This window comes from Lycium ferocissimum, chromosome 9 (assembly GCF_029784015.1).
Source record: "Lycium ferocissimum isolate CSIRO_LF1 chromosome 9, AGI_CSIRO_Lferr_CH_V1, whole genome shotgun sequence".
Classification (NCBI taxonomy): Eukaryota; Viridiplantae; Streptophyta; class Magnoliopsida; order Solanales; family Solanaceae; genus Lycium; species Lycium ferocissimum.
In genome coordinates this window covers 42841129-42859162 of record NC_081350.1, presented here as the reverse complement: position 1 = coordinate 42859162, position 18034 = coordinate 42841129, and the positions used below count along the sequence as shown (strand labels likewise).

General features: G+C 33.4%; 2 protein-coding genes and 1 long non-coding RNA gene across 3 annotated transcripts; all 3 read left to right on the top strand.

Annotated features, from left to right (window-relative positions):
• The first annotated feature begins 1914 nt into the window (after positions 1-1914).
• On the top strand, positions 1915-3451 carry LOC132029241 (transcription factor RAX2-like). Its single transcript, XM_059418556.1, has 3 exons — positions 1915-2156; positions 2435-2564; positions 2707-3451. Exons 1-3 carry the CDS (start codon positions 2021-2023, stop codon positions 3239-3241), a joined length of 801 nt encoding a protein of 266 aa, XP_059274539.1. The 5' UTR covers positions 1915-2020; the 3' UTR covers positions 3242-3451.
• A 5746-nt stretch (positions 3452-9197) lies between these two features.
• On the top strand, positions 9198-14362 carry LOC132030944 (meiotic nuclear division protein 1 homolog). Its single transcript, XM_059420748.1, has 10 exons — positions 9198-9341; positions 11292-11372; positions 12120-12236; positions 12429-12467; positions 12546-12653; positions 12764-12826; positions 12941-12992; positions 13134-13178; positions 13268-13347; positions 14046-14362. The coding sequence occupies exons 1-10, from the start codon at positions 9339-9341 to the stop codon at positions 14121-14123; spliced, it is 666 nt and encodes a 221-aa protein (XP_059276731.1). The 5' UTR covers positions 9198-9338; the 3' UTR covers positions 14124-14362.
• Positions 14363-15846: 1484 nt separating this feature from the next.
• Positions 15847-17423, top strand: LOC132030943 (uncharacterized). Its single transcript, XR_009408139.1, has 2 exons — positions 15847-16373; positions 17163-17423. It is a non-coding gene; the product is annotated as an uncharacterized LOC132030943 (long non-coding RNA).
• Positions 17424-18034: the final 611 nt, after the last annotated feature.

The window sequence follows — 18034 nt, the reverse complement described above, 5'->3', positions numbered from 1 at the left end:
TTTAAGACAGAATTTAGTTATGCATTATAAGGCAAATTTTTTCCTTGCGAAATTAGGCCCGAATAGGCCTAATTTTACTACAAAAATCAGCCTTGCGATTTTTTTTTTACTGATCTAGGATTCGAACCCAGAACCTCGGGATATTTTAGCCGAAGGGAAAAAAATTAAAGACCAGCAATTTGAGGGACAAAAATTAAAACCACCCCCGAATAAGGGCAATCGTGCAAATTGCCCTTTGTTCTTTATCCTAAGTTTGCTTTCCACGTTCACAGTCGGGTCATTCGCGCAAATGTCGTTATTCGGGAGTCGTCTTTAATTTTTGCCCCTCAAATTGTTGGTCTTTAATTTTTTTCCCTTCGGCACTTTAAGTGGCCGAAAATGCCCCTAAATTCTGGGTTCGAACCCCAGTAGAGTATAAAAAAAATCGTAAGACAGAACTTCGTAGTAAATTAGGCCTATTCGAGCATAGAATTCCAGCAAAGAAAAAAAAATGCAAACTTTTGCTTTAAAACATAACTAAATTCATCCTTACAAGGCAAAATTTTCCCGAAGCCTTGCCTTGCAAAATTGTTTTTCTTTTGACTGAGCGGGGATTTGAATCCAAAACCTCGAGATATTTTTGATCACTTTTTTAAGCGAAGAGCAAAAATTAAATACCAGTAATTTGAGGGGCAATAAAGACCAGCGCCTTTGAAGGACGATCCGACAAAAAAAAATGTTCACAGTTTCATATAAAAAAACGAAAATCTAGACATTATCAATTGCGACGATTGAAGTCATTTCTTGATTAAAAAAATGTTCCTCAGATTGTCAAGAGTAGTGGCTGTCCAACTTTTAAAAGAAGATAAAAATTAAAGAAAACAAATTGAAACTGTGATAAATATTTATCCATATTCGATATATACACCAAATTATGTAATTTAATCTTAGCAGTAAAAGATGATTAAAGTGTGGATACATAGTTAAGCTATGAATATGTATGAAAGACACATATTTGGTATTCACTAGGTTGGTGTAATTACCCATGTGTGGGAAAATATTTACCTTAGAAACTATGTATTGATCTTTTTACCAATGTAATCGAGGAAATGATTTCCTATGTCTACGACAAAGATCACTTCTATTATTTTTATAAATCACTTATATTAGTTTTATCAATTTTTTTTGTAAAAAATTCAGATAACTAAAATAGTATTTTTAAGAATTAAAATTTGTGGAAATGGTAAAGTTTAGTAGGTGTAAAAGAGGTTGACCATTCAACAATGAGCTAAGTAAAGGTTTTGTGGGCTCCACATAGTTGATAGCAAAATTAGGAGAGGATTATGTTGACAATTACAGAGTATACACTCAAGCTCATGAATCCGCATTGACTGAGTTCTTTTACCCAATAAATGAAAATGAAAATTTTCAAAGAGAAAGAAACTTTATAATAAAGTATAAAGCTGTAAAATTAGCAGATTTAGTCCCTCAAATAACATAAATTTTGATTCTGATTAAACCTTCAATTAATTGATATGCACACTTTTTATCCGTCTATCATTAAATCGTCACAAATTTAATGAATTATTAAGTGCTAAAACATTTAACTGCGATGTGTTATGTTAACTTGTTATCGTTACTCTATATTTTTAAAGATAATATAATCTGAAAATAAGCTAATTATCACATATTTCCTTTATGAAACGACCAAAAAACACACATTTTTTCTAAGTGAAGGTTAGATGTGCTTAGCATAATATTATAAGAACTAAAATGAAACTTTACCAATGAATGAAGGATCATAAGTGCAATTATCCCATTACAGATTGACCAAGTCAACCCCCCCCCCCCCGCCATTTTTTTCTTGAAAAATAAGTTAAAATAAAGCCTTCTCCTCTTTATAATGTTAGACTTGGGACATATTTGTTTGCTTCTCTTTAAGCAACAATAGAGAACTATAGAGGTAAGTGTCTTGCTTAAGACATTCCAGTATTGTGAAAACAAAAAATATAAAAATTTAAGCTAGTGTTATAATTTGGAAATGGGAAGAGCTCCTTGTTGTGACAAAAGCAAAGTTAAGAGAGGACCATGGTCTCAGGATGAAGACAACACTCTCAAGAATTATCTTGAGAAAAATGGTACTGGTGGCAATTGGATTTCTTTGCCTCAAAAAGCAGGTTTTTCATTTTTTTTTCTCCTCCTTCAACTTCATCTCTTCTCTTTAAATCCTTGTAATTAGATATAGTTTTAATTTGGTGTTTCGTATCTATACATTGATAATGTAACTTTCTTTATATTATCAGTATTTGTAACAGGTTATTCGCTCCGTTTTATATAAATAGTTCTATTTAGTACAAGAAGTTACTTATGATTATCGTTTAGTTGACTTATAGTGTGATTCTTTTTTATTGTCAGTGTATATAAAGTAAACTCTTATTGGTTTTGTAAATTTTAGGCCTAAGAAGATGTGGAAAGAGTTGCAGGCTTAGATGGCTCAATTACCTTAGGCCAGACATCAAGCATGGAGGGTTCACTGAGGAAGAAAATAATACCATTTTAACTCTCTACAGTCAAATTGGAAGCAGGTTGGTGGTATTTCATGTTATATTTTTAAAATTATGGGTTTAGAATATAATATTTGTCAAAAGTTTAGTAAATTATAGGCCCTGTATTTTATAGATTGTTTAAATGCTCGATCCGCTTCTGAATTGGAAATTAAATTATTAGGTGGTCAGTGATAGCTGCAAATCTACAAGGAAGGACAGATAATGATGTGAAGAACCACTGGAACACCAAGTTGAAGAAAAAGCTTTTGGCAGCTCAAAACACTAATCTTATTAGCAACAGCTACAATTTCACCAACAATATTAATTCTAGTGATTTCAATCACAATTGTTCAAGAAACTACTATGGGATATTGGAGTCTACATGTTCTATTGTGGATCCTAACACATTCACAAGTACTATGATGGACCCAAATTTAACAAATTCAAGTTATCAATTCCCACTTCCAGCCCTCATGGAAATTCAAGAAAATGATGCAATAATTCAATCATCAGTTCAAGAAGATGGTTATTTTATGGATTTTAGCTCTGGAATTCCATCAACTTACTATGATAATCTTGTAAATGGCTTTGATTTTCAAGAGAATACTATGGGAGCTGATGATCCAAATTTCTCTAGTTCTTCTTATTCGACCTTGGTCCAGCTGCAGGCTACTAATATTCCTGACGTGGATGAGCTTGATTTTCAGAGGATTTGAAAATTAGCTGAGGGGCAAGAATTAATTTAATGAATAATATGGTGGATAAGTAGGGTTGTTGTAGTCAGATTTGCAGTATTAATTTCCATTTAAGGCTGTTGCATGTTGGACTTTAGGTTAGATAATGTTCAGTGTATATGAATCCTAGTCAAGAATATTATTGAAATTAATTATCATATTTATATAAAGTGCTCCATTTTCTTCTTATTATATCCTCTTTTGTGGAATTACGATGATCATTCAACTTAGCTAAATCCTCAATGCAATTGATTAACACTATAAAAAACTGGGTAATTTGCGGAGGTTGAAAGTTGCAATTCGCGGAATCCAATATATGCTAGCAAAGGTTAAAACCTCCGTGAATTGCAATTTTCAACCTCCGCAAATTACCCATTTTTTGTAGTGTAAGTAGGCATTTGGACAATATCTGATTGAAGTATAACAAAAAAGTTTATATTTGAAGTCAAATATTAATGTATCTCACACGCAAAATCAGGATTCGAAATTTATGGGCTCTGAACTTGTCAGTCGAAAAGCATAACTCGTTCTAGTTATTGGATTCATAATTAACTATTTACATATATATATTTAATAAGTTTTCTAATACAAACACATGATCTAATCAAAAGTTACTAGATTCGTCCAAATTTGCACGTAATACTGATCGATCACATGAATATATTGTGATGTGAGGAAATAATTTAGTACAGTACGTATATACAATTAACTTATGGAGCAAGGTACTCATGAATGCATCTAAATGTGCCGAGTGATTTGTCAGCATTGTGAAATTTTGTTAACTTTCGGTCATGAATATTGCATGGATTGGCCAATTCAGAGACATCATGAAGATAATGGTTTTATGGCGTGTTGACGTGTTTCTGGGAAATTTCATGAGTGCTTGGTCTTTGAGACAGAAAATGATGGTTATCTTTTTACTAAATTGACTGCCAACTTTTAGTAAACAATTAGAGTTAGTGGATAAAATCAAGCATTTTGTCTTCACTAAGAAATGCTTGCGTCTGCATGCACATGTACACATTCATGGTAGTACTTAATTAAGTTCTCCAATATGTATCATTGTATAGTATTAATATTAGGTAATTCTTCGAGCTAATTTAGCAACTAATTCGCTCGTTCGAATCCCAATATTAGTCATTTTAATAATTAATATACTGAATTTGTTTAGAAATAGTATTTAACGTTTTAGAAAGGAAGAATAAATCATTATTTAGGAAGAAACACAAACCCAATATGTGGAGTTCAAAATTGTCATGTGTCCTAGGAAATTGCTGACTAGGGTGAATGGACTAACTATAGATATAATGTCGGAAATACACCGAGTTTATATCATTCTTCAATTCAAATTAGCACAAACACTCTATCTCTTTCGATCTATTAGAACATTTGAAAATAGCACGCTTATCTATCTTTTCGTTGATTTTGAAAAAACACAATCACCGTATACGCATAAGCTAGAAGTATTAGTTTAATCTCGCCATTGCGTTTATTTTGGCCACAAAAGCTATGCATATTTATATACGTACCTTTGTTTGCAAAATCTATATATAGTCTTAAACCGCCACTCTCGCTCAATAAGAAAATCAAATATAAAGTAGCTAGAAGGATTTGTTTAACGACACCATTGACGATTTGAATCAACTCATTACCGGAAGCCGCTGAGCATAGATAAATTGACTATGCATATTTATATACGTACCTTTGTTTGCAAGTAAATCTATATATGGTCTATAAACTTTAGCTACTTGACATTATTGTGAAACTCTCCCAAATGGTCGACCAGACATTATTTGATAATGGAAAATGTTGGCCAATAAGATTCAGAATTGAATACTAGAATAGTAAATCAACTCCCACAATGAGAAGGAAGAATTTAAGTGTATAATTTTTAATCCAAGTGTGGTTTGAAATATTTAAAGTAAAGATTCCACAAAATAATTGGGGCCTCTTCAAACTAATATTTCTTTCTATGTTGATTCATAAAACCTAAGGATTAGGGCTAAGGCTAGACTTAACTAGGTGAGCATAGGATAGGTCGATGTAGATATATAAAAAATTTAACTTCTTTTTAGGTCAAGGTATAATAAACATACTCCGTATGAAATAAGTTATACATGATGCAAATCTAAATTAAGTGGGTATGTAGGTACTGGATACATTTTAGTTATAAAATAAAAAGTAAAACTCAATATGAAAGCTAGTTCATTCTCTCCCATGGTTTTGTTCATTAAATATTATGTAGTTATATAAATTGACAAGATATATAAATGTTTTTTAACCTGCCTGTGTTTTTAGTCTTATAATAATAGGTCATTTTCCACTTCTATTATGTTACCATGAATATTTATATGTAATTATCTTGTAATTGGCCTAATTGAATAAAAATTACACCATTCATGTATTGGCATTAAACTCTTTAAGCAATTAATCCAGTAATTCTCACCTTTTACTTCAGTAATTACTCGTCTGTAAGTTTTTCTATTTCTCTTTTTTTTGCTTTTTATTTTAATTCTTCTAACCATCAATTATATTAACAGGGGTCAACTTATTAAACTTTCTTAATCCCCCCTTTTAAGTACTTCGTACATTGATGATTTGTTGTTTTATGAAATAAGATATGTGCTAATTAAGGTCAATGGAGACTTGATAGGCCACTTGTTATTTGCATAGACAACGTTTGAATGTCCAATAATCAATACTTATCCATCAAAATCGTAAATAAAAAATTTATAATAGTAACAATTTGTCTACAAACTTGATTTAAGAATCTACACTCGATGTTACACTACAACCGACAAACAAAAGCGTATATCTTCAACCAAGATTTTATATTCAGATTTCTATGCAATAGACAGACACAACTGCTTAATTCTATTACTTTCACATGCAGCTTATCTATTTAAGGATCTTAACAAGATCAGCAATCTGGAATTAGTCATCGCACCTGTTTGTAAAAAAATCAAAGGTGTTTATATAGCTGTTTGATTTTGTTTAACGAACTTTATACCTTATTCTTATTTTATTAGCAAAGCATAAGTGACGCGTTTTAATTTCCTTCTTATTTGTCTTGCCTCCAAACAATGCAACAGCATACACTTAATTCAGTCCAATAAGTGTCATTTCTAGTTTTTACAAGTCTTTGGTTACTAGTTGAAAACTAGCTAACTCGAACCATGTACCAAAGGAGATATATGGAATTTCTCCATCATTAACTAGAGAATTCCTGAGCTTTTGGAATGGAGAAATTTTTGGTAGGGAGCACTTACTCTTTTAGTGGACCCTATGTCACAACTCACACGGATTTAAATTAGTCAAGATTAGTGAATATTAAATACTGGATAGTTATAAAAATAATTGAACGTTGTGCAAATCAATGAAAACTTAATTAGAAGCACGGAGATATGAAGTGCTTTTGGACTTGAAATTATTTTTTCATGATAAACGTGCAAGTACAAACTACTAGTATAGACTTTCAGCATCTCACCATAATACATAAGATTTTGAGTCAAAAATTTGAAAGAGATTAAAGTGAGTCAAAACTATTGGCTCAGACTGTTGAATTGTCCATTTTTACTTAAAAAGAAAAGAAGAAGAGCCTGGAAATGTCAAAAAGACAATTCGACAACGAATTTTACGGTGCATATTATTATTTTGAAAGTACAATCAATTATTAAATGGACAAACGATAAGTCTTCTTACGACCATCCACAATTTACATTAGATTTTGAAACATTTAATAGAAGAATAATCAAATTATGACATGTCTAACCCAAAAGTTGAGGAACATTTAATTGAAGAATAACCTTTTTTTTGTACAGTCATCTGATATTCAAAAGTCATTGCCCCAATCTAAATTTGCACCGCATAAAGTCCATTTAAGAGGAAAGTGTTCCCAACCAAGGGCAAATTTGAACATCAAATTTGAAAGAAAAATGACAAAGTACATGTTATTTAGTAGTAATCACCCGTCCAAATGTTGAAATTTTCAAAGAAATACTTTTTAACAGCCTTATTAAGGGTACTACCCGCTGACCATATCATGAATTACTGACAAAAAAAATATTTTTAGAAGAAGAAGAATACGAAGCAGAAAAAATTCTTTCGTGTGGGAAGGAATATTAATGCTATTGCTTGCTTCAAATGTATAATGCAAGGCCGCTTTAGTAGACTGTACGAAGACATTGAATATTTATGGAATCATTTAGTATAGTTAAGCAGTGATTTCTTGACCCTATAATGAAAGAAAACATGAATGTTGAATATATATATATATATATATATATATATATCAGTGTCAAGAGACTACAATTTAAATTCACATTGTCACACATCCTCTGTGACCCCATAAAGGAGGTGGGCTGATGAGAACAAGTCACATAGAAGAACTATATATTCTAACTATATATATATATATATATATATATGAACACATCTTCTATTTACGGTGTTAATGAAATAAATAAGTGTCAAGAGACTACAATTTAAATTCACATTGTCACACATCCTCTGTGACCCCATAAAGGAGGTGGGCTGATGAGAACAAGTCACATAGAAGAACTAGCAAATTTCTAACTAATAAGCTGTTGAAGAAGGGGTAAATATGATATTTAGGTGAATCCCTAGTCAAAATGAGAAAGGAAAGTGACGCAAATTCACATGATACACGCATTGTTTAGTTCGCTGATGGCATGGCTCAAAAAACAACGCCGAGGTCTATTGGGTCAAACCGAATGATATGTGCTAGGAACTTGGACCGTGATATCATCCGCTTACGCTGCCTCCACCTCTGCGTGATTGATTATCGAAATAAGGTACAATAGAGCCCAAATTCTATGAAAAAATTATTGTGTCGTTTGATTCGCTAGTGACGTGGGATTTATAATGCATATATTGTTTATGCAAAAATTAAATATGAAGAATTATTTACTACTTATAAAATGGTATTTTTTTTTTTATCGTTAAATAGTTTAAACTACGTGGCTGACATAGTTCGGACATGTGAAAAGGAGATATGCGGATGCTCCAGTAAGGAAGTATGAGAGGTTGGCTATCGCCGGAGTTAAGGGAGGTATATTTAGGCCAAAAAAGAAATGGGGGAGGTAGTTAGACAGGACATAACACAACTTCAACTTACTTGGGGCATGACCTATATATAAGAAAGTATGGAGGTCGAGGATTATAATATCAGGTAGCCGAGTGGCGTCGCACTTTAGCTGGGTGAGGTAGGGCTATCCTCCTCTCCACGTACCCTTATTAGTAGTATTATTTAGTAATCACGTAACTTCTTATTTTTCGACGTGTGTTACTATTGCGCATTTGCTTGTATCTTGCTATTTGCCGTCGTATTTTTTGTATTTGCGTCCAATTCATAATCTTTTGTTTTCCTTTCTTTTGAGCCGAAGGTCTTTCAGAAATGACCTCCCTACCACCCAATGATAGGAGTAAAGGTCTGCGTACATCCTACCCTGCTTAGACCGCACTTGTGGAATTATACTAGTATGTTATGGTTGTTGTTGCAGTAGTAGTTTGATCTAAACTAATACATAGGTTATCGCAGAATTAATACGAGTATTATCTAATACCACCAAGCAGATACTATATTAATTATAAGACGAATCTTTTTCTTATGCGTCCAACTAATCACAATATTATCTTATGCAAAAGTTTATGTTGCGATCAATTTCTTCAATACCACAAGTCCACAACCAAATGAACCCTTATTATTATTACTCTCTCTATCTCATTTGTAATCTGGCAAAAAAAAAGCATCACCTTTCTATATTTAGAAACAATTTAATTGTACGAGATGATTTACAGCCATACATTTATCTAAACTTATTTTGAACTACAAATTTTAATTTATTTTCTTAAACTCCGTGCCTAGTCAAATGACACTCAGGCAGTAGCTCGTTACATAAACCGGGTATATATAAATATTTTCCAGTGCCAAATATTCCCGCCAAATCAAAAAGCATTTTCAAAATATCTTCTAGAGTCTTCTTCAATACGCTTCTTATCATCTCCATTCAGCTTAATCACTACAACAAAGCTAACTGCTAATTATCGCTAATTCGAAATGGTAAGCATTTTCTATATTGCTGCTTTTCGAATTTTCACTGTATTGAAATCCTAAGTCCAAATTTACCGTTTACATTACAGATATCTCGGTAATAGATGTATATATATATATATTTTTTTTTTTGCGTCGATTCAGGTAAGTATATGTTTGTATCTAACAGAGAATTATGTATTTTACGCGTTAGATTCAGTGTAGGAAGTGTTTTTGTAGCCTTAATTAGCTTATTCTCTTCGTTATTTGATTAATATAAGATGAGGTTTAGTTCTCTTATAATACAGTATCTAATTTCCACGGTATCGAAATTACAAATTTTTTAATCCTTTGTATGAACTATTTCAGTAATAGATGTATTTTGTTTTGTTAATTTTTTCTTTTTGCGCTTCGATTTAGGAAAATATTGCAGTTTAATGTCATCTTTTGAATACAATTATATGTGCTTGCATTTATTTTGTTAAATTGTTTTTGCATTTTGATTTAGGTAAATATCACAGCTTAACATCAGTTTTGAATACACATAAATGTGTTTGTATTTGTACATACAAGTATTTATGTATTCTTTAATAAAACCTAGCTTATCAATTTGCGTTCGTCGATCTGTGTGTGTTTACTGCTTTGCATGACTGTAAATACGTTGCTGGATCTAATTTTCGCGGTACCAAAATCCTGAAATGAAATTCACCTGTTCCATTACAAATTTTCAGATATTTTGGTGGAAATAAATATCACAGTTTAGTGGAGTATCAATTTGAATATGCACATATGTGTTTGTATCTGTGAACACACACAGAATTACGTTTTTTCACGCCTTAGATTCAATGCAGGAAGTGCTTCTGTAGCCTGAATTAGTCTGTTCTCTTCGTTATCTGATTCATATAAGCTGAGGCTTAGTCCTCTTGTAATTCAGTATGTCTCGCGCTGCTGGTGTTGTAATTAGTTAGGTGGCTGTATCGGCAGTGGCGGATCCAGGATTTTCATTCAGGATGTTTGGAAAAAAAAAGAAGCTAAATATACACTGTAATTTTTTGCCGAGGGTGTTCAAAAGTTAATATATGCACATAAACACAAAAAATTTACCCTATATATACACTGTAATTTTTTGCCGAGGGTGTTCGGGTGAACACCCTGGCCCCCAAGTAGATCCGCCCCTGTGTATCGGTTGTATTTTATTTTATTTATTCTTCAAATTATTATGTAATCCTTTTTTGGCTGTTCGTCTTAAACTAAATATGTGTAGCTGTGGTTTATGCAAGTAATTGTTTGAAAACAGCAAAAAGTTCCACATTGTGTAGCTTTATTATGCTGAGATGGCTATTCTAACTATCCTGTATTTGACTAGATAACTTTGATAAACTTTTTTTTGTGATCTGATTAAGGTAAAACTGCAGTTTAACATCATTTTTTAATACACACAAATATTTGTATGTATGTTTGTCTATTACAAACATAGGGTTACATAGTTTCACACAGTAGATTCAGTGTAGGAAGTACTTCTTTAGCATTAATTAGGCTGTTCTCTTCGTTATCTGATTCATATAAGATGAGCCTTATTCCTCTTATAATTCAGTATCTGTCTTGCACTGCCGATGTTTTGTATTTTAATTAGTTTGGTGGTTGCGTGGATTGTTTTCTTTTTTATTTATTCTCCAAATTTTTATGCAAGTGGTTATCTGAAAGGGGAAAAAATGTTCCACATTGAGGAGCTCTATTATGCTGAGATAGATATTCTAACTTTCCTGTATTTGGATAGATAATTTCATTAATGTGCTTTCACTAATTTTCATGGATGTAGTATTTTGGCATTGGAACATATAAGGTGTAAATCCTTTAGATCTAGAAGCCTACTTTGAACTCTAAATTCTATCACCACCTAAATTTGATTGAACTATGTAGCATAGATGCATATGCATTTTGTGATTTTCGGTATCCAATTCCTGTTTTTTGGTGACACAGTCGAAGAAAAGAGGTCTTTCATTGGAAGAGAAACGAGAGAAAATGCTGCAGATCTTTTATGATTCACAAGATTTCTTCCTTGTAAGTATACTAGTTGCTATTTTGGTTCCCAAAAGAACTGGAGCTCTTTAATTTTGCTATAAAATCGTGCAGGATAACAATGGAGATCAATGCCATTTAATTCAACTAGCAGTTTTAGCATTGTGCATGTCTTGCAGACACATAAGTGTGGGAAAGAACTAATTCCTAAGTTGCATTTCTTTCTCTTAGCCAGTTTTAGCAACAGATTTTTTTCTGGGAACCAGTTATATCATCAAATTTTGCTACATCTGGAGAACTTTAGCATTGTCCTGACTATTGTTTCTGTATCTGTTGTGTGACTATTGTCTCTGTAACTATTATGCTTTGCACCAGTGTTCTTAAGAGTTCCATGGTGAAAAAAGCATTAGATCATCCATCGTTAATATTTGTAATTAGCAAGATACTCATGAATTTTGGGTGGCTACATCCGTGACATTACTTATGGAATGGAAGAATCATAATGGACCATGTATCTATTTAAGGGCTTTGTCAGTTTGGGTTTGTTAAATCTTTTAACCAATTATGCTAACCAAGCATGGGGATCTGTTAGATGTTTTACCAGAGAGCTCAAAAGTTTTGAAATATCTGAAAGGTTCCTTGTTTGGCACTGGCCTGTGGTATTTTAGACCAGATAATTTATCTTTCAATTACAACTTGGGACAAATCACACTTCATTTGTTTATAGTATAACTGTCCCTGCATTATGATCTAGTTAGTAATACTTTCTCCAACTCCTTGTTATTTCAGCTTAAGGAACTTGAAAAGTCGGGTCCTAAGAAAGGGGTTATCAGCCAGTCAGTGAAAGATGTTATCCAAACTTTGGTGGACGATGATCTTGTGTTTAAAGACAAGATAGGGACTTCTGTGAGTAATATATGGATTGTGTTATAACAGCATCATCTTTTTAATCTTCTGCTGCTAAGCGTAAAGTTTTTCATCTATGTTTTTTGTGCTATAAAAGCATCATCTGCTTCCCCTCCACAAGTCTAAAGTCTTAAAGCATGTCGATTTTTTTTAATCAATCTCAAATATGTTTAATAAATAGTAAAATTCCAGGTATACTTTTGGAGTCTGCCTAGTTGTGCTGGGAACCAAGTAAGTGGTTGGATCAATCTTTGCACATGCTTTTCATCTTTATTTTCAGCTGCTTCATACACGATGCTCATTCTACAGCTGAGAAATGTATCTAGAAAGCTTGAGACTGATCTTCAGACCAGTAAAAAGCGGCACGCTGAACTTCTTGAACAGCGCGAGGCTTTGAAAAAGGGACGGGAAGAATCTGTAAGTACACCAAGTTTTAGTTGGTCCTTTAGGTTAATCTTAACATAATTTTGTACGGATGAATTGAGCTAATAGACTGTTTCTACTTTTCACTTCTGTGGCTTTACTAGGATGAACGAGAAGATGCCTTGAATGAGCTGAAAGCTATTCAACAGAAACATAATGAACTTAAGGTTTAGGCGTGCCTTTTTGTGCTTTGGAGCTTACAAAATTAATATGATATTTAGATACATATGGGTTATCATTGTTATGCTAAAAAACTAAGGTGAGATTATTTTCTTGTTCAGGAAGAGTTGGCACAGTATGCAGACAATGATCCTGCTACTATTGATGCAATGAGTAAGGAGCTCTTTCTTTTTAGGCTCCAATAGTATTTACCAGACAATATTTTTAATTATTAAGCTGTCAATTTGCATGCACCAATATGCTTCTCTCTACCAAAGTGTTGTGTTTACTGACTTTGGGAAGTTGTTTTTGCAGAGAAGGCAATTGAAGTTGCCCATTCAGCAGCTAATAGATGGACAGGTTTGGCTGTTCCTGCATTATCTAGTTATTACCTTATATACTTCCATTATTGCTCTCTTTCTTAAGGGTCATGTGCATTTGCTATACAGATAACATCTTCACATTGAGGCAATGGTGTTCCAATAACTTCCCTCAAGCAAAAGAGCAGCTTGATAACCTATACAATGAGGTAGGAAGCAAAATCCTTCATAAAAGCCACGAGTTTGTTTGTATAGGATTATGAACGGCTGCTAGATCATGCACCTCTTCTATATCAAAAGAGATTTAGGGAGTTAAGGAGATTTCACTGTATTTCATATTGACTTTACGACCATGATTCCTCTTCACTTTAGAATACAGTACACAGTATGCCCCTCCACCTTATTGACTAATGTAACACCATCAGGCATTTCAAAAGTATGGAAAATAAATTAGATCAAATCCTTGTACTTTGTGAAAAAAAAAAAAAGAGTTTTTCCATAGAAAGTTATACATTGACCAAAGAAGCCTTCAAAGCTTTCTATCACATCTCTCCTGCCAGCCCTTGTCACCCTTACACCTAATCGTATCCCCCCTATAACCCCTCTCTTTTTCTGTTTTGTTTTTTCATTGTTTCTTCTTAAGAGCTTTTGAACTTGATTTGAAGATAGGCAACATCGCCTTTCTCCATTGGAATGACTAGTTTTGGTTGAAAAGGGATCACTTTTTTGCGCTAAGGTTAAGAGCATATTTTCAGTTGAAGGGTTTATGTGTTACAGACTGAAATCTAAGGCCAATAAAGGACAAATAATGAATGATTGAAAGAAACAAATCAAATGCAGATACACTGTTTATTAGCAACTTTTCCATTACCTTGCTGAATTAGTTTTTTCTCTCGTCTTATGACAGGCTGGAATAACAGATGACTTTGACTACTTGGAGTTGCCGGCAGTGGTTCCTCTTGCTGTTACTGAGGGTGAACTTTAATTTGGCTGAAAGCCAGTTCAACATATGCTTTCCTTATGTTCTTTTACCTTTTGCTATGTCTGTTCTTTCCAGAGGTATAGGAGTTGGTTCTTGCTTTAATAATTTGAATGATCTGAGAAGCGTTGTCAAAATCGAATATGCACTGATACCATTTAGCTAGTGTCCATATGTGTCCATTTAGCCTGTGTAGCTGAATAACCATAATATTAATTAGCGTTACCCCAGTGCTTTCACTTTACCATGTTTTAATGTGCGACCATATAGTAAACTTCTTGTGGATACTGGAGGTTTTGTCGACTACATTTGAGCCTGAGCGAAGAGAAAATCTTTTTAGCCCTTGTTGGTGCAGTATAGTGTCGCATATTATCGTCGTTATTCTTTTACCTTCTTACTGCTAATGCTGTGAAAGATTTGATTGTTTCTTTCACCTTCCTACTGCTAATGCTGTGAAAGATCTGATTGTTTCTTTTACCTTCCTACTGCTAATGCTGTGAAAGATCTGACTGTTTTATCAAGCCATAGATGTGAAAGCAGGGCTATCTCACTATCTGTGACTTCTATTCTGATTGAGGCAAATAATTGTGTTGAAAGTTTGTCATCTAAGCTGTATATAGCGAAACATATTATGCCACACAGAATATAATACTTGTCCAGGACTTTTATTCTGGAAGAGGGAAGTGGAATGAAAAATCGGTCATTTGCACGATTGTCCTTCTAAGGCACTGGCCTTTCATTTTTATCCCTCAAATTTTTGGTCTTTAATTTTTGCCTTTCCCTTAATACCTCGAAGTTCTAGGTGTGAACTAGCTCAGTAAAAAAATAAAAATTAAAAAAAATAAATCACAAAGCAGAGTTTTGTAGCAAAATTAGGCCTATTCGGACAAAAGTTAGGCTTTCAGGTTTGCTTTAAAAGCATACTTTTACCAAAAATTAGGCCTTAAGACAAACCTTTATCCTAAGGCTTAACTTTTGCTCAAAATTAGGCTTATTTAGGTAAAAGTTAGGGCTTAAGATAAACTTTTGCTTTAAGGCAGACGTTTGCCCAAACTCTGCCTTATAAGGTTCGAATTTTGTTTTGTGATTTTTTTTAATTTTTGACTGAGCAAGGGTTCGAATTCAGAATTCATGGGTTTTTAGGTAATGGGCGTAAAGACCAACAATTTGAGGAGCAAAAATTAAAGACCAGTGCCTTTGAAGGACATTCCGCGCAAAAAAAATGACAGAAAAAAAGTGGTGAAAGTAAAGGCTTTTTATTTTGTTTTCTTTCTTTGCGTTTAGAAAGTTGGGGGAGAAATCTGAGATTATTTCTCTTCTAATTCTATTTAACAGGTGGTTTCAGAACATAAGGTTGAAAATAGAGTTATAAAATGAGATTCATAGTCTTATGTTAATTTACTGTTGTCTTGATAATTCCTCAGTTATAATTTTTCATTATCTCTTTTCGGTTTAACCATCTGGTGATTCGTTTTTGATAGATAAGTGTCATTTCATTGCTGAACTAAACATATTGTCGTATTAACGGAATTTGTCAATTTGAGACCGAAACTAGCGATAACAGTTGAATTAAAGTCCAGATAATTGATACGTGCCCAATTTGCATTAACCAAACAACGGTTAGCTACATAAACGTCAAAAAAGCAACGACCAACTCCATTTTAAATTTTGAAAAAAATAAGGTGACAATGAAGAAACGGAAAAAAATATAAGGACAAGCAATCATGTTGGCATCTGGCAAGTGGGGGAAGGAATTTTCATTAATTGAAAGGGGTCCACAATCTTTTTTTTTTTTTTACACTATACAACTCAATACTATCTGTATTCATAACGTGCAGCGAATCTTAACCTTACAGCTGTCCTTTATTAACGGCTAAAGAACAGTTTTTTATTTTGGTTTTTATTGAGTCCTGTTCAAATTGGGAAGAAATCTAATTTGACAGAGTGGATACTGAGTGGAGATCCTTTACAAATCACATTTTCAAATAAAGGCAAATAGGGATTGAGGACGCCCTTCATCTCTCGCCTCCTTTTTATATACCAAGTTTTTTGGGAGTAAATCTTAGAGCTTTGGCATTTTTAGAGATACAAAATAGTAGAGAGAAAAAAAAAAAAAAAAAAAAGGGTCTCAAGAAACAAGAAAAATGGAGGTCTTGAGACTCTGCTTAATGGCTATTTTTGGTTTGGTTATGGCATTGGCTGTTCCTTCCATCAATGCTCAAGTCCCTACGCCTGCTCCTGCCCCTACAAGTGATGGTTTGTTCTCTCTTCAACCCCCCAAAGTTGTTAATTTGAGATTTGATAATGTATGAACAATTCTTGATTTGAGAAATAGATCTAGGTTTCATAAGCAGTAGTACCACTTCTTAAGTTATGTATGGTAAGAGTACAAGATTTTTTTTTGTTTTTAACCATCTGGCATTCGAAGTTTATTGACCGACTAATCTAGATTCACATCGGTAGGCCCATTAAGGATAAAACGCCGCCCACCAAGAAGGTGCGCTAGCATGGATGTAATTCTTGCATCCTTAACCAGAAGTGTCTAGTTCAAAACCTGAGAATGGACTTGCGCCGGTAGGCCCATTAAGGGACACCATGAAGTTCTCCATTCTCAGATCTCAAACTTGAGACGTCTAGGTAAGCATGCAAGAACTTCGACCATCCCTCCGCACCTCTTGATGGTCATTGTGGCTTGTGTATAATGCTGAGTCTTCCACATCCCACCACTCAAATGGGGGTGGAGGATGGTTTTGTGTGTGTGTGTGGGGGGGGGAGTTGTAAATTGTGTACCACAAAAAATGTTAAAATCATGAAGTAAAATATTAATAGCATTGTTTCCCTCATGAGATTTCTTTATGTATAAAAGATTGGGTGTCATTCCCAGAAAACTGTTTTTTAGTTAAGTTTTCTATTTTTTGATAGACTTTTTGCATATGAGCACGCTTTTTACGCTTTTTAATGAAACTTATTAGTACAATAGTCTTTTTTGAAAGCTAGCTTGGTGTAAATAATTAATGTGGTGTATTATGGGTTTGATTTTTGCAGGAGTTGCAATTGACCAAGGTATAGCGTATGTGCTCATGCTGGTTGCTTTGGCAATCACTTATATGCTTCACTGAGCAATGTGTACAGCTTCCATTGCTGCTTTTCTATCTATTTTTTTCCCCTTTTCTTCTGGTTGTGATCCCTTCATTTTATAATGGTAGGCATGAATTGATCATGTTTTAAAATTTCATTCTCTTGTATTCTTATGGAGGTTGAAATTCTCTCTTTCTTCATTCAATGATTAAGTAGAAATTCTTTAAATCTTCCCTCTCTTTCATTGCATATGTTTTTATGTTCTTTTTTACCCAATGCTTGCAATTACTGTCGGAATCATAATATAAAAATGTAAACACACAAAGAAATTAAGTGGAATCATAATTTTCTTTAAGCGGATTCATAATATAAGGAACTGGAAGTAAACACACAAAGGGATTAAAGAGCTATTTACCTAATGTAATGTTCTGGTGAAGTAGCATTAATTGATTCCTCTGAATAACTGTAGCTCCGCCCCTCCTTGCAATGACTAGGGCAAAGAGGTATCCATACTAGAAATTATAGTCAGAGTTCTTTATTAATGCAACCTACTACAGCGATGAGAAATTATAGTCAAAGAGTTCTTTATTAATGCAACCTACTACAGAGATGAGAAATTATAGTCAATGAGTTATTTATTAAGCCCAACCTAGTTTAGAGAATTCCTACATAACATTTTAGTATCTTCCCACAAATTAGTGAAATTAGGCAGAATTCCTTGCTGCATCAAGTGGACCACTTATCATAAATTTTGTCGTAAATATGAAATATTTGTACCAACAAAAAAAATTGCAAAGACACAAACAGATGAAAACTATTCTTCAGTGATTCACCAGATA